The following is a 21,923-nucleotide window of genomic DNA, read 5'->3' on the forward strand; positions in this document are numbered from 1 at the left end:
TTGTGTTAAGACAAATCCCAACAGAGGGCGCTGCTGCCCCGTTCAATGATGGATTTCAAAGGGATTTTAAAGCTTCGTATTAAAATATGTAGGATTTTTCAGATGTGGTCAGTTTGGAACAATTTGCTTAGATTTTAATCGTAATAACGGTGAGATTTAGCTATGGACATTTTGATTCCATGTTGATAACCTACTTTTAAAATATGTATTCACTCTTTCAAATATGGCCCTGAAGAATAAAACATAACAAATATGATATTGAAATTACATCATTTGATCAGTTCCAACAATTCTGAGTCGTTTGACATGAAAATATTTGTTTGCATTAATTTCAAAATGTATATTAAAATAGTTTTTAAAACACTAATGATAAACATTTTAAAATGTAAGCCACATATTTATATTGATCAATTATTATTATACGTCTAACGTCTTTAATATGAAGCTTATTATACATTTTAGCTAATATAATATATTAATATAAAATCATATAATTATATTTTAAATGACCACATTAAGCAGAAATAAACTCCGTAGGGGAAAAAAATATCCTTGATAAATCAAATCGTTTTCCAAATGTTCATCAGACACATGGCCCTATTGCGTTGTGTTAATGAGAGTTCTAATAAATATGGGACTTGTGAATCAGAATGCACAGCCTAAAACATTTTGCTAGTGGAGCAGCATTGGTCGATACATCGATTTGATCTTTTTTTTTTTTTTTTTTTTTTTTTTTTTGTATTATTACTGTGTTTTCTGATACGTGGCACTTACATAATCTCCCGTACTACTCAATTGTAACGCGTAATAACGCACAAATAGATCATAAAACGGAGTCACTTTGCAGCACCAGACTTTTAGAAGATGAGCCAGAGACTTCAGCAAAACTGGTAGTAAAGTTCCCTTTATCTGATATTTGTTTGAATCGGAAGTATTGCTCATTACAGGCAGAACCGTTTCTTTTGTGATTGTGAGTGTAACATAAAGTATAAGCCTACATGCAAACAACACATATACGTTTCGCTTTTCAATATCCTATTTGTACTACTGCTTGAGACGGACGTCTCTCTCAAACCAACTAAAGTCCTATTTGATAGCCCCACGCAGCAATGGATAATAAGACAATCTTCGCCGAGAATCCCTCTTATCTGCTTTAATAACTTGCCACAGAAATTGCCCTGCTCCTCTTATAATAACTATCTGCTATTTGTTTCGTCCCCTTTGTGGGTTGAGCTTCCAGTGGAGATGCATGCTTGGAAATGGGGTGTATGGAGGGGGAGGGGGGAGCTGGGAAGGGAGACAGAAGAAAGACGAATTTACACTTTCTAGTTTAATTTGCGGGGCTGAAAAATCGGAGACTCTGCTTATTAAATCTCCTCACTCCTAGATTTAAACCGATCCCGATTTCTAGGAGATTAAAAAGTCCCAAGGACTATATATATATATATATATATATATATTCCTCATAGGGGTCACATATAGATTGACAAAGATGTGCAGGAACATTACGGACGCCCTGAAGTTCCACAGATAGGACCCTGAAATTAGAAACACCTCCTTGTCTTACTCATTAGTTCACTGAAAAGCGCAGTTGTTTTCTTTCAAAGCGAGAGATGGTCTCTCCTTGCCCTTAATAACTGCTCGTGTCCTTGGCAATACTAAAAATGGACAATGCAAACGAATGTTTGCCTGGACACATCAAGGCTAGTTGTGTTCCAACGCCCCAAATCAACGGAGAAATGTAAAAGCACAAATATAACTTCATGGTGTTAATGTCTTTTGAAAGTAGCTACGAGCTCTTAGAGAGGTGTTCGGGATATTGTTAAGATCTGTGCTGTGCCGAGAAAATGTCCCGAGTTATAAAATATCTTGCTCAAGCCATGAGTATAAGGATTCCAGATGCAAAGGTTTTACTTTAGATTCGCTCCTTCCGCTTTAATGTCCCTGTCTCTAACTCTCTGCTTTTGTGTTTTACTGCATAGGAGAGAGGATTTCTGGCCATGTATATAAAAGCATAGTATGTGGAGGGAAACATAATATCTCATTGCAAATGATGAATCGTTTCGTATAGAGGCAAAATAGTCTGTATTTTAATATAAATAAGGATATACAAATATCCACTAGTCTGTCTGCTGTGGATAAACACATACAGCGGAGAGAATAATGGGTATTAATAAGTGTATATATGTGTGTGTATATACACACACACACATATTCATATATTGTGATACACACAACGATAAACTTGTGGGTATCGTTGAGTATCACAATATATGAATATGTGTGTTCATATAAGTGTATATATCTATATGTATATATGTATACATACACACAATGTGATCTATACATATAAATGCATCTATAGTTGTATGCATGTATTTGTATGTTTATGTGTACATATCCGACTATATCTATATGTATATATGTCTGTATATGTCTAGTTGTGAGATTCTCTCTCTATATATGATGTCTGTGTGTACATATATATAACCAATAATGTTTTTACTATCCGATTGAGGTTTACTTCTGCAGCCTATTGTTTCAGACAACAGATATAAGTTGCGATGGAAGAGGAACGTCGGATTTGCTGTCTGTCCCCCATTTCCAATTATAGATGGATCATTACAGACAGAGAAGTACTGAGAATCCAGACATCTGCTCTTCACATGAATGCACTCACCTCCTAGAGAACAGCCTGCCATCATGCTCTGGAAACTGGTTGAAAATGTCAAGTATGAAGATATCTATGAGGTGAGTATATAATATGCATGTGTGAGAGAGAGTATATGTATACAGTATATAAATATACATTTACATGTTTATATGTACGTTTATACAATACATATATAGATAGGTACATACATATGGAAAGCTATATAGATAACACACATATACATTCAGGAAACCCAGAATAAATGTTCATATGTTTATTTATTTGCTTTTTTTTTGTCTTCAGCAAGGCGAGTCCTTAACTTTTTTTTAAAGCTATTTGATGAGATTTAAAACATCAACGAAATGATCTGGGGGTTGAAATAAGGCAACTTAGACGCAAAAGTTTGATTTTTAGATCTCAAATTCAACATAATTCGATTAAACGCGGACAAATGTCAAGAAAAAAAGCTTAAGAAAGGAAACACACTCTTGTAATCCTATGTTTTGATACATTTCTGGGTTGTTGTTGTTTTTTCTTATTTTCAGCCCCAATCTTAGAGCAACCTAAGGTTCTTGTTTTTCTTGTTGTGCCTTCCTTATAAGATACATCTGTATGATTTTTTTATAAATACACTGAAATATATATATATGTACATCGGTATCTATACACACATAGACACATATATAGTCAGAGAGAGCTACATAGATATAATCAGAGAACAGTGAAAGTTGTATGGATTATTCAGAAGGCTTTGATTTTTGAGGCTCAAAAGCAAAAATGTAAAACATTTGCTAATTTTCTACTGCTTCATGACCTGGATATTATTTTTTTTTTTTTGTAAAGTATGCTCAGTCCATTTGGTTCTTTTAAGTTAATCAGCGACTGCATTTTCGCAGAGAGAAAAAAAACTTGTAAGGAAAAGGCGTCTGTATTGTCCCGTTTCGCTTTTTTTTTTTTTTTAATTATTATTATTTTTATTTTTGGGGTACTTTGCAAATGTGAGCAGCACTTTTGCTAAGGAGATTTTCAAGACGGGTCCCCCTTCAATTTCAGTACAGTGGAGTTTGTTGCCATAACAGAACTCGTTCCAAACGGCAGGATACGGTGCCGGTTGATTGTTTTAGCAGTAAAGTCTGCATGGAGCGTGTTTGTCCAAAAGAAGGAACCCTGTTCCCTGCAGTCTATGGAGTGGATACCATGTCATGGGCTGGCTGGTCAAAAGTCAGAGCCTTTAAGGACTTAATTCTGGAAGTGAGTTAATATTTAATCCAGAGATCTGAAGGAGAAAGAAAGAAAGAAAGAAAGAAAGAAAGAAAGAAAGAAAGAAAGAAAGAAAGAAAGAAAGAAAGAAAGAAAGAAAGAAAGAAAGAAAGAAAGAAAGAAAGAAAAAGAAAGAAAGAAAGAAAGAAAGAAAGAAAGATCACTTGAAGGGACATGTTAATCTGTAGGAAGTGTTTCATAAAATGAAGTGATCGAGATAAAATGTACAAAGGTTATCAAAGTGCCTCATGCCTGAGAGTAGAACCGTAGTAGTGAATACGATTCAGTGTGTGCTCTGTAAGCAGTCCTATGATCCTGGCGGGGAGCCGTCTTCCCGATAGAAGGAATGTCTCAACTCTCAAAAGCTCCCGTCAGGCTAATTATCAACTGAACGCTCGCAAAATCCAGCATATGCAGAATTAGTATCGGCGCAGGCACGGCTCTGTCCCCTTCGGACAACCTCCCATCCCACTCCTGCTTTTCCTTAAGTGCGTTCCTTTCCAAATACTGATCAAGTGGAAAGCCATGATCTGCCCTTCCTAATAACAACCATCCAGAGGTAGATATGTCTCTGGACTCTTTTTTTTTTCTTCAGAGGACGCTTTTAAGGCTATTTGCCTGCTTTAAATTTTATTTATACTTGTACGTTTATTTTATCTTGGAGACAGGGAATTTAGCAGTGGGGAATATTTTGTTCGTATTTTGTCTTGAAACATGATATACTCTTAACTTTGTGGGGCTTGGGAAGTGATTCTGTAATGCCTAGAGTTAACAAAAAATACCCAACCTACTACTTTCCCTAGGAATAGATAGATAGATAGATAGATAGATAGATAGATAGATAGATAGATAGATAGATAGATAGATAGATAGATAGAAAATTGAATCTTTCCAGGGTTTTAAAAAAATCTCTCATTCTCTCTCTCATTCTCTCTGTCTCTCTCTCTCTGTCTCTGTCTCTCTCTCTCTGATTTATAATTAATAGTATGGTCTAAAAACCTCCTATCTACTTAAATTGATGTGGTCTTAAAACAAAAGTGGGAGACGAACTTGCTCTGGGAAGCGTGGGTCTCTGTAGGAGGGAACGTAAGTTGAACTTTAACAGAAATGGCAGGCAGGCCAGTCGAACGGGTTCCTGAAACATCAAAAGGGTTTTCTATCGCCCCTGGCTTTGCCTAGAAACTATAAATTTAGTATCCTTTAAAATTCATTGCATACATTTTACATCTGGGTGAAAACTGGGCGCATTTTTGGCATAGTTAGGGGGCAAATTAGCATGGAGAATGAAATGGAACCCGACTTAACACTGATTTATTTGTACGTTTGAGATATTTTGCTTTTACAAATAAATGCGATCTGTAGCGTTCAGTCAAAGTGCTTAATTGCCGCTGTAAACAGACAAATTATAGTGGCTGAATAGTTTATTTATTTATTTTCAAGAGAGGATCAGGAAAACTCCCCCACCCCCCGTTATTTGTTTACAATATCTATATCTCTATAGAGATATAGAGATATAGATAGATATAATATGAACAAAAGCACCAAGAACAATCAAATTATCTTATTTGGATGCATAATTACATGTAAAAGAAGGAAATATGATTTTTTTTAGCCCCTAGCATTGCTCCATAGCACTTCCTTGCTCCAAATCAGCAGTGTCTAGTTTACACTTCTTCCTCTGCCTGAGTTAATTGAAGTTATGTCTTTTCCTTGCTAAACTTCCCCACCCTCCCCCCCGTACCTTCTCCCTCTCTCCCCCAACTCGGCTTCTGCCAGCCCCCCTCGTCTGATTACATCTAGTAATTCTCCACTGAATGAACGTCATTTACAATGGTAGGGGAGCTCTCGAGCGGGCTGCAAGCTTCACGCTCCATTTGGTCCTGCATTCTCCCTTTAAAGTAGTCGTGTAATATTAATAGTCATGAATATCAATTATTATGAGGCGGTGTAGAGGAGGACAGGGAGGAAGGGGCATCGGAGCAGTCTCAGCCTAGCCTTGGGTTGAAGAGGATTGCATCTGGAAGCTCAAAGGGGGGAAAATAAATAAATAAATAAAAAACCAGAGGGGAGGGGGGAAATCATAGATGTCTGCATAGGTTTCCAACCTCATTTTTTTTGCGGGGGGGTGGCGCACTGGCTAATTTTTTTATGATGATTTTTGATGGCTAGACTTGGAAATACCTCAAGCTGTTCTCCTGTGTCCAACACGTCCCTTTGCCGAGCTCCTTGATATTTTTCTCCTATTATTACTATTATTATTATCAGCACCACTCTTTTATTTGTAGCTGTTACAAGACTTTTTTTTATTTCCAGATGTTAGTCCACACCTATTCCGCCATGGTGAGTTTGGATCCATGTTGTACCAGAATTGCATGTTCTCTCTCTCTCTTTCTCTCTCTCTCTCTCTCTCTCTCTCTCGCTCCCTCTCCCCCTCTCTCTCTCTCTCTTGAACGCCTTTGGCTTGGTAATTTAGCACAATAATTGGAGGAGGCTTGCAGCTGCTTCTCCTTTTTGCATTGTGTGTTCTTGGTTTGAGCTGGGGGGGAGAGGAAAACTTTTTTTTTTTTTTTTTTTTTTTTTTTTGCCATCGCTGGTGGGGATTTGGACAACACTTTGTGGACTAGATGTTTTCTTGTTTACTTTAGCTTTGAAGCCTCAGCTAGGATGGAGTTGGACAAAACTCCTCTCCCACACTTTCTCGGAAGACTTTCATATTCCCCCCTCCCCCTATACACACACCAAGACTTTTAATTTCAATTTTTAATTCCCCTTTCCCCCCCCCCCCTTTGGAGTATAATATTTGAAAGGGATAACATACATTCGAAGTTGCTGCAGAAATCACAGTGGCTGGATTTGTTGTTTAATATTTTTATATATGTATTTATTTAAAAAAAACACCAGAGGGTTGACTTTACATAAAGACACCTTTAACATTTATTTTCACCCTCTCTTTGTCATCCGACTATTACAGCATTTCTTCTGACCTTCCAAGGCAGAATGAGTGGGTGATATTTTTTTTTAAACCGGAGTTTAGTGGTGAAGGGGAGTGAATAGATGTTTGAAAACTTTATACGCTGTGGTTTGGAGGGATGCTAGGCAGCCAGAGAACGGATCAAAGCCCCACAAACTGTACCTACACAGAGTACACCACTCCTACATTTTTAATTATGACATTTTAGTATATTTCTCTCCCACCTCCCCCTTCTCGCCTGTCCTTGGAAACTTACATGATCAGGACAGGAAATGCTGGACTATTTCGAGTCCGGGGGATTTAAGGGGTCTATTTAAATGCGTATTTTATTTTATCTTGCGGTGTGATTTGTTTTTCATTTCCTCTTTTGTTTCTTTCCTTTTTTTTTATTCCTTTCCCATTTTTGTTTTTAGGACCGGCATGATGGAGTCCCCAGCCACAGCTCCAGATTGTCCCAGCTGGGCTCTGTCTCCCAGGGACCCTATTCCAGCGCCCCGCCGTTGTCTCACACCCCGTCCTCGGATTTCCAGCCGCCTTACTTCCCACCCCCCTACCAGCCTCTTCCTTACCACCAAAGCCAGGACCCGTACTCCCATGTCAATGACCCTTACTCCCTAAACCCCTTGCATCAACCCCAGCAGCACCCTTGGGGACAAAGGCAGAGGCAAGAGGTGGGATCAGAAGCCGGCTCACTGCTGCCACAGCCTCGGGCCGCCTTGCCTCAGCTCTCGGGACTGGACCCCAGGCGGGACTACCACTCAGTGAGGCGGCCAGATGTTCTCCTTCACTCGGCACACCATGGCCTGGATTCCGGCATGGGAGACAGCCTTTCTCTGCATGGCATCGGACACCCAGGAATGGAGGACGTGCAGGTAAGGCGTTCCTGCTCCTTCCCCCGCTACTGCCAGGGAGCCTGAAGAAATCTTAGCAGCTGGGAGACACATAGTCAACAACGATCAATTATGAATCATAGCAATTAGACAACGGAAAGATCTATTAGGTTACCCTCCCCCTGCCTCTTCAGGGTCGTTCCCTACTTATATTTTCCAGTATTTTTCTAAAAAATATTTTCTTTCTTTCTTTCTTACATTCATCTCACAATACATTAACAAGATGAAAGCTACAATAATGAAGAAAGAAAGAAAGAAAGAAAGAAAGAAAGAAAGAAAGAAAGAAAGAAAGAAAGAAAGAACAGGCGTTTCTGAATAATCTAGGCATTTTGAAAAGGGATAAAGTTTATGAAAGCTTTTCTTATTTCAGATATTAAGCCATGTGAAATATGGGTCTCCCAACCAGCTTTTTGCAGTTTTGGGGTTTCAGTGAGATCTTTCAGAATAACAAATTTTTTAAAAAATTACTCCCAGTTAGGAAAAAAACAAAGCAGAACAAAACCCTGTGTATAGGATCAAGGATATATAAAAGGATTGCACAGGGCACTGTTTTTAAATGTTTTGTGTGTGTGTGTATATATATATTCTCTTTATCTAATCTAATCTATCTATCTATCTATCTCAACAACATATATCATTGTTCTGTTCCATCCTTTGGGAAACAATGGAGTTTCATGGGCCTTGAGGTACAATATTTCCTAGCTCTCTCACTCCCCAAGCCAAAGTCATTACGGGCTATTTCCTTAAAACAAAAGCCCCATAACAATTTCACCCAAAATGGCTCGGCTTCGACCTTACTAGGGCACAGCTCCCATAGTAGGTGGATGCATGATTTTCGGCCCACATTTTACACGAGGGTTGCTGGTTGGTGGCGGTGGTGTTTTTCCTGCTTTTTTGTTGCCGGGTTGCAGATATTTAAAAGTCTTGGACAGATTTTTTAAAATAGCAAGGGAGGAATCTGCAAAAAGGAGAATAAAGAACTCATTAAAATGAAATGCTTCACTAAAATAAATGGGCTTCTACCCAATTCAGCATAAAAGTACCCAACAAGCATGAGGAGGAATTCGTTTATTAGACCTATTGTTGCTCAGCTTTAAAAATGCAAGACTGCTGAAAATACAATCAATGGAAGGGGAAAATTGCAAATTTGATTTGCTTGGGTGTCACTTTAAAGACTCGCACGCCCCTGTCTCTTGGTGCGTTAGCGTTTGCGATGGTCATGGAAAAGGCTTTCCTTGGTATTTGGTTACTGATCCCTCTGAACTCAATGGCAATCGGAGCATTGGATTGCGCGGATTTAAAACTTTATTTGTCAGACCTACGCGGTCTCCCTGCGCTCCATGAACAGGCTTTATGGGGCTCATCCTATATTCCTTAATCAGGCAAAACTGGCAATGGGAGTGTTGCTTGAGTAAGGACAACAGAATAGGATCCCTTATCTCTCTATATCTAGTACCGAAAAGATATAGAAAATATTAACGCCAAAAGAAAACTAACAGAATTAGCTGGTATACTCGTTGTGCTTCTGTTATAGATAGGTAGAGACCGGATACAGTTATTCGTATTCAGATATTTTTAAAGCAAAACGAATCCTTCTATTAAACTCCCCGCTGAGTCAATAAGGCGCAAGGTGTTGAATACAAATAAGGTGCATGTCGCATGGTCATTTTCTAAACAAAATAATATATCCATAGCCTACGGTAGGAAGGACCTAGTTGAGCCTGTGCTGTATTGCTCATCCAAACAGCTAAAGGGGCGTTGCAGACAGGGTATTTTCGTGCAGGAATCTATCTCTGGAGTTCTGGACACAATGTTTAGACAGGATAGGGCACTGGGAGAATGAGGCAGGTACTTATTTTTAAAGGTTGGCTCTCAAACTGAAAAAAATATTCCAAGGGATAATTTATGAAGATGAAAGTGCTCATCAGCAAGTTAGTATAAATAGGCACAGAGGTGGTGACAGGATTGTATTTATTGACAGACATTTTCTATTATTTTCCCTCTGTGTTTGCGAGCCAGGTTAAGTTGGCGGTTTTCTTAATATGTGATTCTTAATATGGACTTTTTCTAGGACAGGTAAAAAAAAATCCTATATAGCCAATAAATACACCTACTTTCTATGCCTTGTGGAAAAAAAGTTTCCTTGAGGCATATTAGTCAGGGTTTTTTTTGCTCACAAAGTTTTACTTTTTGAGTAAAGTTTTTTTTCCTTTAAACCATCAGATTAAATAGATTTCAGAAGTATGTGTTTGGTTGGCAGAGAGAAAGAGAGAGAAAAAATTGAGGATATGATATAAACCCAGTTCCAGACCATGTGTAATCCGTTGTCCAGGAACATAATTAAGTGGTTGTAACGTAGGGTTCTATTGTAAGCACAGTGCTGTCCTTTGCGGCGAATTAGGGTTTCCATCTGCAATTTACAACCGACAAATATGCACAGAGAAAAAAAAAAGGATCTTCACATTGAAAACAAATATGTCTCCCCTAGGTAGAAAAAATAAATTAAAATAGCCATTGCAATTTCATCTTTATTCCTCGCAGATTAGGGGATCTGCACCTTTTATACCTTCATTCATTATTATAGCCAAAGCTATAGGGAAGAAATGCATCCAACTCTCTCTCTCTCTCTCTCTCTCTCTCTCTCTCTCTCTCTCTCACACACACACACACACACACACACACGATCACACATCCAGAGTTTGCAAAACAAATGACAAACTCTGTGGGTTTTATTTCAGTTATATTATTTTATAGCTGCTGGGTATGGAGATGGTGTTTAGAACGGGTCAGTACTATCAAGTTTATTTGCAATAATACATCTCCAGGTTTGCTAAATTTATGCTAGAAACTCATCACCTCCCCCATTACAACCTCTACTCCTTCCCTTCCTCCACCCCCCCACCCCCACCCCCCATCCCCGTGTATGCAAGCTAAGGAGGCTGAAAGTTAAGTTGCACCAAAACACCCGAGTCTCTTATAAAGTAACCCCTGGTATCACTTTTAACTAAAGAAGTCTAGTAATTAAAAGTCTGAGTTGTTTTTCCACGTTTCCGCATGCAGTCCTAATTAAATCTTTACGATCCTCTCTGTGACTATTAACTGCCAGCATGCTGCGCGAACATCCTGTACAAAAACCCAGCAGGAGGGCGTAATTAGATAGAAAATCAGACAAGAGTCTTCTCATTAACTGTAACAACTAACCCACGTTGCTGATAAAGCGAGTGGAGTGCATACACACACACATAGGTAGACATAGACATAGCCAGGCAATATCGAGATAAGGTGAGGTTACAAAAAGGAAGATGGCGCTTAATATTTGCCTCCATTTTTATAGCATCCTGTTGCAAAATGATGCTCTCCACCAGGCTGCACCATTTGTTCATCTTCCTCTGTCTCGTTGAAGACAGTATAGAAGCTGCTAAAGGAGAGAAGGAAAAAAAGAAAAGACCTTATCATTGTATTTGATATTTCCCCTCTTATTTTCTGTGATACCCTGTAGGTATGTGGCCTATTGATTAAGGAGGAGTAAAAAAAAAGACAAAAGGAACTTGTGTGTGTGTGTGTGTGGGGGGGCAACTGGGAGGCTGGGGTCAAGAGGGAAAGGAATTCAAGGAAATATTGTTTATTGTTCCATCACACTTTGGATGTGCTGTTGGAAATATAATTTTATCCTAACTCATATCCCACCTTAGCTGGGGTCTCCTGAGAATAGAAAGATATTTACATAAGGACTGGATTATGATAAACTAAGACACTACTTGGAAAGATAAAGTTAGAATAAGAGGAAAATTCCATGACTTAAAGATGTTTAATGTGTCTTTGGGAAACAAAAAAACCAAACAAACCCCAAAGCCATCTAATCTATCTATCTATCTATCTACATCTGCAGTTTAGAACTGACCACAAAACGGAACCACTTATTGAAATCTATTAGAAATGGTTCTTTAGTCACCTTTGTTCTCTGCGATGGTTGTTGTTGCTCATTGAAGAGGGTATTCTATATCAGACAATTTATATTAAAAAATAAAACTTAACATTTGCCCCTGCTGCAGTGTAACCATCTTTGTTTGTTTTCCTGCTAAAGAAGTTAATGCCATAATAACAGGTGTGCTTCTAAGCAGGGTGAAAGTAGACAGGTTGAGGAGAGAGACTTTTCTAGGCAATCGATTTAATTGCTCTTATATTTTGTCTCTGTGTAATTCCCTTCCCCCATCTCTCTCTCTCTCTCTCTCACACACACACACTTTTAAATTGTAACCAAACCGTGCGAGCTGTTAATCTCTGTTTCCTATACTATGTGGGTGTTGCACTCTACTCTGAATTGCTCAAATTTTAATTACAAGTCTATAATGTAAACCTTCCTATATAAAAAGTAAAAGGCCTGTGAGTTAAATGGCAGGGTCAAAAATAATAATAATAAAAAAACTAAGTTGTCCTTAATCGTGTTCATTTAGATACTAGATCTTGGAGATGTTACCAAATTGCCAAATTTTCAAAGAAAGAAATATAAAGCTTTATTGAATGCAAAAGAGACTATGTAATATCTATGTTTTATAAGATAACAAAAATACTATTGCACCCCATATGCTTCACACCTCTTTTTTATTATAAGACCATATGATTTGGAACAATTTCATTTCCATGTCGATTTGGGGGAATAATAATAATAATACTAATAAACCTTTCTTCCCCCAGTGAATTAATATAAATGGAAATAACAGAAACTCCAGTTTGGAATGACATGATTTATGTACGCCATACTTTAATATCCAGTCAATTTGAATAGTGATGTTTTTATATTCACAGTCAGTTGAAGATGCCAATAACAGCGGTATGAACCTATTGGACCAGTCTGTCATTAAAAAAGGTATGGATTATTCCAACAAGTTTGACAAACTTATACTGTGTAGCAATGTCTTCCTGATATGATTTTACTTTGAGGCAATTAGTTTACCCGGAAAAATAGACAGGCATGGGAGATAGATAGATAGATAGATAGATAGATAGATAGATAGATAGATAGATAGATAGATAGATAGATAGATAGATAGATAGATAGATAGATGAAACGAGGAAAGAGGAACTAAAAGGAACGAGTATTTTCTTGTCTGGGAGTTAGATAATTACATTTTATCTTAAATATTTCTTTTAATTGTTGCCAACTGATTTAAAATAAGTAAACAGCCATCAAGTTTTGAATTTCCCAGCAATTCCTATTTTGATATTGGTGTAAAAATGCCACCACATATTATAAAATAGTTTTCACAGATATACCTTAACTTTTCACCTTTAGTAGTTCTTGATCTGCACTGTGTGACTCTTAAGAATTGTTTGATTCCATTTGTGGCTTTTATGCGTTTTCCAATCGAGCCAAATGTGTTGGGGGGGAAAGAAACACATGCTTATGGAAATACAACCTCCCCCTCCAACATGCCCATTTTTAAAATCATTCTGCATATGCATACATGATTTAGTGTAACTGCAGAATCACCCCATACTGTTAAAGGGAATGTGATATTAACAAATGTTTGCAGTCTCTTGTACAGCTGTAAGCAAAATAATTAACTAATTAAACTAATTAAATGTAATTACAATAACTCATTTTGGGCGTGTTGCAGCTGCTTAATTTTTTTACAATTCTCTGACAGTCACTTGAAGATGCATGGCGATTAGTATGGGTTATGCTGATAGACGTTAAACAGCTCTCACACTGCACATTTAGGGAGAGCTATCTTTAATTATCCAAGGAATTTCTATTTCTAGATTCAGTTTTAAATACTAGAGCTGACGCTTAGCAATGCTGGCCCTTATGTTTACTATCAACAGCACTTATCTTCAGTGGTTTATTCATCTAATGCACATGAAACCGATACTTTAATAGGGATGAGTTTCTAGAATATTAAGAAAAGAACGTAAGGGTGTTGATGGAATAAGAATTCAAGGCAGGGTGAGGTATTTCAATCGTTTGTTTCCTTTAAAAATGTAATTATGTAAATTCGAGCAATCATAATTTTGGGGAAGGGTGGATGAAAACCTGAAGCTCTTTTGACAACATAATTTATGTCCGGTGGTGGGAAAACGTAGGGTTTTGTGGGAAACAGTGAATTGTCTTACTTTAAGAAAAAGAACTGCTCTGCGCTTTTCAGTTCGCATGGATTACCAGCCTATGAGTTTAGGTGTGTGACATACCGGTTTGCGAATGTATGCTCTCTCTATATCTATCTATCTATCTCTTTCTCTCTAGCTCATACGCAATGTTTTCTCTTGGGTCTTCTTGATTAATTGGCGGTTGATTTGTGGCTGAGAGCCTTCTTTTTAACGTTGATCTACCTTCGTATTTTCGTTGCTCGTACGCACATTTTGCCTTTTGTTATGTACAGAACACTGCCATGTATTGTATGTGACCACTTCGTCAAAACAATCTATTTTTTTTTCAAAATGAAAAGGGTAGCAGGAACATTTGGTGTCAATACACAGTGATTGTGGCTATAAAGGTAGTCAGTGTTAAGCACATCTAATGATACTTACAATTATTTATTTAAATATATATATATATAGAGAGAGAGAGATCGATCAGAAGATGCTAATAATTCTAGTATGCATGTGAATGTGTGCACACATCTGAATATACCAACACCCACAGGTGTATGCTTAACCTTAGTCTATATCAGAAGACACTTAGAATTATAATCTCTATATTTAAAAGTATACATACGCACTTTTAAAATCATATCAGTAAAAAAGATACCGACATTTTCTTGTAGATGTGTTAAAAGGCATAGGAATGTTATTTCCCCCCTTAGAATTAATGCTGTGCTTTATCGAACTTTTAGTCTAATTTTTGTGAGTTTCGTTTTTCTTTGAACACTGGTAGAAGGGAAGAGACATATTTGTGGCTGACGATGTTGGATCAGACCGATAGAAGGTGCAAAATAGAAAGGGTTCAGTATGAATTTTGCTGTGGTCTCAACACTTTGCAGCCATGGGAATGTACTTTGAAATAAGAATAAGTTATCAAAGACCCGCAGATCATTCTTGCTGGCAGATGATAGATAGACAGATAGATTTTTTTCTTGACTATTACCAGTAAAGTACACTTAATGATAAATGGAATCTGGACAGGAGGAGGGTTGAGAGATTTGCCTGTTTCAAAAGAGGCTAGTTTACTGTTTAAAACGTTTTCATAACATGTAGTGTGAAAGATAGGCTATAGAACTAAATTATTAACACAAATATCTCAACCATCCTCTCGGATATAAGTGCTTATATTTGTATGATCTTTGAGTGTCATGGAGGTAATGATGATCATCTATCTATCTATCGCTTCAGAAAGCTTGCCTAAAATTTGAAGAAACCCTTGTAAAAATATTATAATCATCATCATCATCATCATCTTGAACTGTTCAATTTATCATCCGTGTTGATCCCACACAATAGATTATATACACACACACTCTCTTGTTATGTTTGCTATCCGGGCTTACTTGACATTTCTGAAGTAATTTAGTTAAGAGGAAATGAGTTGTTCCCAGTAGAGAGAGCAAACGAGTGGAGTGAAGGTAGCCAGCGTGATAAATGGCTCTTTCATTTGGAGATCTCCAGAGCTCGTTTAAGACTAATTTTCTGTATTAGCCCCCTTTGAGCTATTAATGCAATAGGCAGGGACCGTGGCCCCTCGTCTCTTAGCTGCCCCATTAGAGAGCGCATTAAGCTGCCAAGCCTCTACTCTACGGTGGTGGTGGTGGTAGTGGTGGCGAAATAATGAAAGGTGCTTTTTAAACTCTCCTAATCTAAACTGGCAGAGGGTGGCTAATACGATTTGAAGGGGTCTGGTCAATGAGCAATCAATAAAGTAATAATGAGAAGGATGCGGTACATTAACAGTCTAAAAATCCAACAAGACATTAAAAAATCATTCTTAACTCTTAGTTCCATTAAGATTGGCGTGGTGGAAAGGAAAGGAAAGGGAGGAAGCCTAGATAAATGACTATGATGATGATGATCATCAAGAGTATTAATATTAGATTTATCTCAGGTTTAAGGAGTTATCAGCTACATATTATCTGGGTTTATCCTCACATTCTCTGTCACCCAGGTTTCTGCTGAAATCAAGGGGAGGTTTTCGGTGTGTAAAGAAGGCCGTAGCGGATCCCCTTGTCAGCAGCTCAGCTGTAATTTGTTTGGCATGATCTATGACAAAAAAAAGTTGTCCTCTTTCAAAATCTCGCGTGACCTGAGTCCAAAGTTCAATTGTTGTGACTTTGGGGACATAGTCAGTGACCTTAAAAGTATCCTGATTTATTTACTTTAAACTATTTCTAGACATTGTCTGTGTACAGACACACACACACACACACACAGTAGCACCAAACTCTATTTTAAACTTCATATGTTAGCATAGTACAAATAAGCTCTAATCCCCCCCCCAAGAATCACACAAAAGGAGCCTCTTAACACTTTTAAAAAGTCACTCCCTCAATAGAACAGGATAAGATTTTTTTTTCTTCTCTCCCGCTTCCTGAAATGGCCAGCAATAAATGATTAACTAAAAACCACGATATCTGGTTACAGCTTTTCAGGTGATCGAGTTGCGAATCGGTTGAAATGTAACGTACAGAATTTGCCTAGCTTTATTTATTTATTTTTGGTTCTTTTCCTGGAACACCAACTGTATTTTATGATCGCTGTTACTTTAATGGGAAACAATTTCGGGGTAATAGATTTCACTCTTAAATTAACTCCTAGCTTCAAAGGCAAGGAGTGGTGGTGGACTCGAACTCTTGCCATCAGCTCATGAATACACGATAGATAGATAGATAGATTTTTAAAATAAGGATCGAGGCTCAGGGTCAGGGGGTAGTATATATTCTCGGGTTTCTAGGTTTACCTACAAAGCCAAACCAAATCTCCCACTACCAAATCATTGACTGTTCTGATGGACATACACCTTTCTAATAAAGGCTAATTCCAAATCCAGTTAATACTTACAGAGATCTATAGACCAAAAAATTGATATTATACTATTATTATTTGCCCAGTGCAGATGATTAACCACCAATATTTCTTTAAACCATGTTTTTGTCTTGCAGTATAACGAGGGTGCTGGAATAATGTCGAGTACTTAAATCCCATTTATTAATTTAATCCGTGTGTGTGTGAAATGCTACTTTTGCATTGCCACACAGTTATGTAGAGCAACCCAACAGAGAAATGAAAAAAGACTGAGCCTTAATGTATGCACAGAAAATTGTAAACATGTAAAGAACTGAGAGCTTCACGCTGAGGTTTGCCATGCTCCATTTCCTTACCATTTCCTGCTGTCGTTTTAAAGCGCTCTCACTCATCTAGAGATTCCGTTTGCAGGAACAGTATGCTCATAATTACTAACAAATCAAGCGGCTACTGTTGCTCTCTCGGTTTATTGATAAGCTGAAGAGAAATGGAAGGGAAAATGACAATGAGGCCGAAAGGACCAGGAGAATCAATTTTTTTTTTTCAAAGGTGGAGGGGAGGTTTTGAGGGACAATGGGAAAGGAGACACACACAAAAGAGTTTGGGAGAAAAAAAATTGTGAAAGTGACAACAAGATCAGCATAAATTGGACAAAGCAAAACATGCAAGAAGTAGGCAGAAACTTGTGTGTGCGTGTGCTGTGTCCTTCTATGGACAATTATTATGAGGCATAAAACCAGATTTGGAAAACACATAGATGTAGGTAAAAATACTCCAGGGAATACAGTGTATAAATGTTTAAATAAATGCATTTTACACACAGCCTCTAAAATCTCAAAATTATATTATCTCTGGTAATAGTTCTAATATCTTTGTAATGATAGAGATAGATAATTAATCCATTCCATGGTAAACTCACTTTTTTAGGAGTGGCAGGTAATTTACAAAAGATAGAGTATAGATTAGAATACATATCTCTGAAACTATGAAATCACAATAGATATGCTTGCATAGGCTTGTAAGATTCCTAAATGTGTTTAGAATTATTATACTCAAGTGATCTTGATGTATACCTAGTCCCTTTTGTATAGTTATTGTAAAGAACAATCGCAGAAGTTTGCAAAGCATAGCAGGGAAGAGGACTAACTTGCTTATCAAAATAAATTTGCATGAAAAAAAATATTGAACATAATAAATCCATTTTTCAAAGGTTAACTAATGTAACAAATGCTCCATAAAGGGCAAAGCAAATTGGGAGAGAGATGTTTAAACATATCATGTGTTCAGCTCTCTCTGTTGTGAGTTTAGACGAAGATCAAATTTTCTTAGGACTGTTGTCTCTTGTTTAATTTCTCAGTTCACTGGACAGTGACCTGATAAACTAGTCACTAAATATAGGTACTGGAAAGGTGTATCAAAACCTTTGTGTTTGTTTGTTGGCGTGGAGAAAATTGCAAAGTGAAATGATCTCAGTTGTTAGTGGTCCTTTAAAGGATTAGTGATTTCACAGCGTGTGTATGTTCATTTATTTTCAAAACAACTCGATTGTGTCTTGATGGGGGCACTTGAGTCACTCTGCAAAACATCTTACTGAAAAATGTAGCGCAGAGGGGAGAGGGTTTTTTTTTTTAACATATACCCTTAAAGCATCCTAAAACCAAAGGATCTGACTGATCAATGAAGATAATGACAACATTTCTATTAATAGCAATGGAAAAACCGCTTCGGGCCTCTGCCCCTCTTTTATAACTGTTTTGTGCCAATTTCAAGTTTTTTGACGGGCTAGAGTTCAGAAGCTGGAAACGTTCTTCCGAAGCTGTATACGTTGTCTTACTCAAAATAATACGAAATGGGAATCCGTTTCAGTTTCTGATTCCCCCCCCCGCCCCCCTCAGTAAAGCCACTCAAAATAAGTTGTTTACATTAGAGACTATATGCAGTCTATTTGAAGCAATCTGTCTATATGAAATCTACATGCGTTTTGGGTTTGCGCTGTTATAGAGGTTTTATTGTTGGAGTCTGGCCTGGCGGTAGGAAATAATTTATAATAAAAACAGCGAAACCCTGTTGTGTCTATTCCATACACTGAGGCTATAAAATTGGCAGTTGCCCAGTTGTTAGCACTTGTTAAGGTATTAGGATATCCGATCTTATTGTTCAGCAGCCCCAGACGACTTAAATATTCCCCCAACTCCAATGGGATGATTCTCCAGACATGTTGCAAATAAATAGGGTTTTATGATTTAACTGGCATGTATTATAAGTACCTAAATAGCTGGCATATTTGTGTAGTCGAACCTATTACTTGCAAAATTGGTTTTGCCATTGATTGACTGGCAATGCGATATTGCAAAGGAGAATCTGCTGTACAGGGGTGTGTAATCAATTAGTCTTCTCTGTAAAATATGCCCCCTAGACTACCACCAGCGAATCTAGAATTTAGGAATACACGTTCTATAAGGAAATGAGGCTGCGGTGATTCCAAAAGAGAGCGGCAGTAGCAGCTGTCAGCTCTTATTAACTCCTGCATAAAACATACCTTAAGTATGGTTTGTTATCAATTACTTGCAGAAATGAAACAACTGGGAAAATGCTGCGACGCTGTCTATAAATTAAAGTGATTGGTTGATTGATTAGAGCACCTGCTGTAAATCATAACAGTTACACACAATTATGACCAAGCTATTTAAGTTGATTTGTAAACAAAATTCATACCAGGAGGGAATTGCTTTCATTTTTAGTTTAGCAAAATAAGTGTTTGTTCCTAATTGTGTCTGTTTGGTGTTAAAAGAATTAGAATGTTATAAGTCCTTCGGTTTTTCCTAAAGCAATCTTATTTGTTACTCAGAGAAATTAACTACTTTGTCTGGTACTAGTTAAGGGGCAAACTTTTAAAAAGAAATCCCCTGGTGTATTTTTGTTGCTGTAATCAGACCAGTTTTATTTAGAAACTGAATACTCCCACTTTTTTTCTGTTTGTTATATAATATGCTAAACAATCTGATACCAGGCTATTATCTAATGCACCTTTTTAGGGGGGAAATAATTGTGCTAATTATGTTGCACAAAAGAGGGGGAGGGATAGCTCAGTGGTTTGAGCATTAGCCTGCCAATCCCAGGGTTGTGAGTTCAATCCTTGAGGGAGCCACTTAGGGATGGGGCAAAAACAGTACTTCCTCCTGCTAGTGAAGGCAGGGGGCTGGACTCAATGATCTTTCAAGGTCCCTTCCAGTTCTAGAAGATAGGATATCTCCATTTAAAAAAAAAAAAAAACTGTCTTATTAGAAGCCCAAAACAACACTAAAGTAATCCTTTCCTTGCTAAATTCTGTAGTCCCAATTCTCGCTTAAACCAGTAACTCCTTTGACTTCATTAGAATGTTTCCTAGTTGTTATCATTGTTAGTATTAGGAAGAGGAGTATTAATATTCTTGTAACCCAGCAATGTGCCCGGCGCTGTCCATTACACAAGAAGATATAGCTCCTGCATGGCAGGGCTTACAAACAAATAATTTAGGAAGAAATACACTTAAAATACATTTATAATATACATCGTTTTTTTAATTATCAAACCAATATACATCAGCTGTACTCCACTGCACCTCTACCTATCCATTATCACCCATCCAGGTAAATTTCCTGTAGACTCAAGGCAACGGTGACTCTTATTGGTGTAGCTACTAGGAAACTCTGGGCCTATGAATTCACTTTTCTTCAGATGTGCTATGGATGTCAGACTAGCCAGTTTGGACAGTTTGTACTCTTATGTGTCATCATGTTACATACTCCACACTCACCCCTTCTTTCTCTCTCCAGTGCCAGTTCCTCCAAAATCTGTTACTTCTCTGATGATGAATAAAGATGGCTTCCTGGGTGGAATGTCAGTCAATACCGGAGAGGTGTTTTGCTCAGTACCTGGCCGCTTGTCCTTGCTCAGTTCCACTTCAAAGTATAAAGTAACCGTGGGAGAAGTTCAAAGACGCCTCTCGCCTCCAGAGTGTCTGAATGCATCCCTCCTAGGAGGAGTACTTAGAAGGTAAGGGCTTGCAGCAAGTGTGGGCATTTACGTAGACATACACATAGACTAAGCATTTCGTCTAAAGTCTATACTATGGTAAAGACATTTGCAAATATGTGTTGTTTTTATGTTGTAGTTGTGTGTGTAGAACTCAAGGCAAGGCAAAAATAAGCAGCAACATGAAAACATGGAAGTGAATGCATAAAGTTACGTTAGCGTACAAGACTCTGAGAAGGCAGCTCACAGTAAGGTCAATAAGGGATCTCTCTCACACACGCACACACACACGCACTTACTTTACTTCCCAACTGTCTCTTACATACACATTAATCTACTCAAACATACATTTTAGAGGAAGGCTTCTATTTAAATAAAAGGTCTTCTCTATGAATACAGGAGTTATAGGTAAGACAGCTTAGCTACTATGATTTTTCCCTGTAAAAGAAACAGAGATTTAAAACAAAGAAACTTTATTTATTTACGTATTTACCTATTTATTTATTTATATTAGTTAGGAAGTTTGAAGAAGTTTACAAATCCTTGCCAATTAAATATCAGAAATAAAGCAATCATTACAACAGGTAGCTTTTGTTTAAAGAGGCATTATGCAAGAATATAGTCATCGGATATTTCTATTTTAAAGGGTGTTACTCTATTACAGAGTGAGCATCATTACACCTACAAAATGTCCTTTCTAGTGAGTTTATTGAATTTAGTGACATCTCTGTATACACATATTTAAGGACCAGGCATGTCTATTAAATGCTAATATTAAACAAAAATGGACATGGTGTGATGGGTTTTTTTCAGGTGAATTTACTTTATCTGATATTGACCAAAAAGTAACCAAATATCTAAGTATCTATTTGTCCTCTGTCTAATTTGCTGGGTACATAATTGGTGTGTTAATTTTTTCCATATCAACAGCCTCCCATAGTTTTTGAACCATTCCTCTAGGGTTGGACTAATTTTCCTTTTCTAACGAGAAGCTACCAATAGTCCAACATCTACTAGAAGTTGAGAGATTATTAATTCTTCATTCCCTCTTGCGTGTGACCATTTGAACTGGGAAGCCCTTGAAGGATTACCAAAGGACTATTTGGTGATAAATATCCAACAATTTGTGATATTTAGTTACAGGTTTTATCCCGATACTTTCTAATGACTGGACATGTCCACC

General features: G+C 37.5%; 1 protein-coding gene across 2 annotated transcripts in view; it reads left to right on the forward strand.

Moving 5' to 3' along the window:
• The first annotated feature begins 2,561 nt into the window (after positions 1–2,561).
• Positions 2,562–21,923, forward strand: part of TFAP2B (transcription factor AP-2 beta) — a 28,806-nt gene continuing 9,444 nt past the window's right edge. The window contains exons 1-5 of one of the 2 annotated variants that reach the window (XM_034766684.1): positions 2,562–2,751; positions 6,227–6,253; positions 7,298–7,756; positions 12,581–12,641; positions 20,542–20,761. In XM_034766684.1, the coding sequence (XP_034622575.1) occupies positions 2,671–2,751; positions 6,227–6,253; positions 7,298–7,756; positions 12,581–12,641; positions 20,542–20,761 (848 nt within the window). In that variant the 5' untranslated portion in view covers positions 2,562–2,670. The remainder of the gene's footprint in view (positions 2,752–6,226; positions 6,254–7,297; positions 7,757–12,580; positions 12,642–20,541; positions 20,762–21,923) is intronic. The other variant, XM_034766683.1, reaches the window with a different exon arrangement.

Source organism: Trachemys scripta, chromosome 3 (genome assembly GCF_013100865.1).
Source record: "Trachemys scripta elegans isolate TJP31775 chromosome 3, CAS_Tse_1.0, whole genome shotgun sequence".
Taxonomy (NCBI): Eukaryota; Metazoa; Chordata; order Testudines; family Emydidae; genus Trachemys; species Trachemys scripta.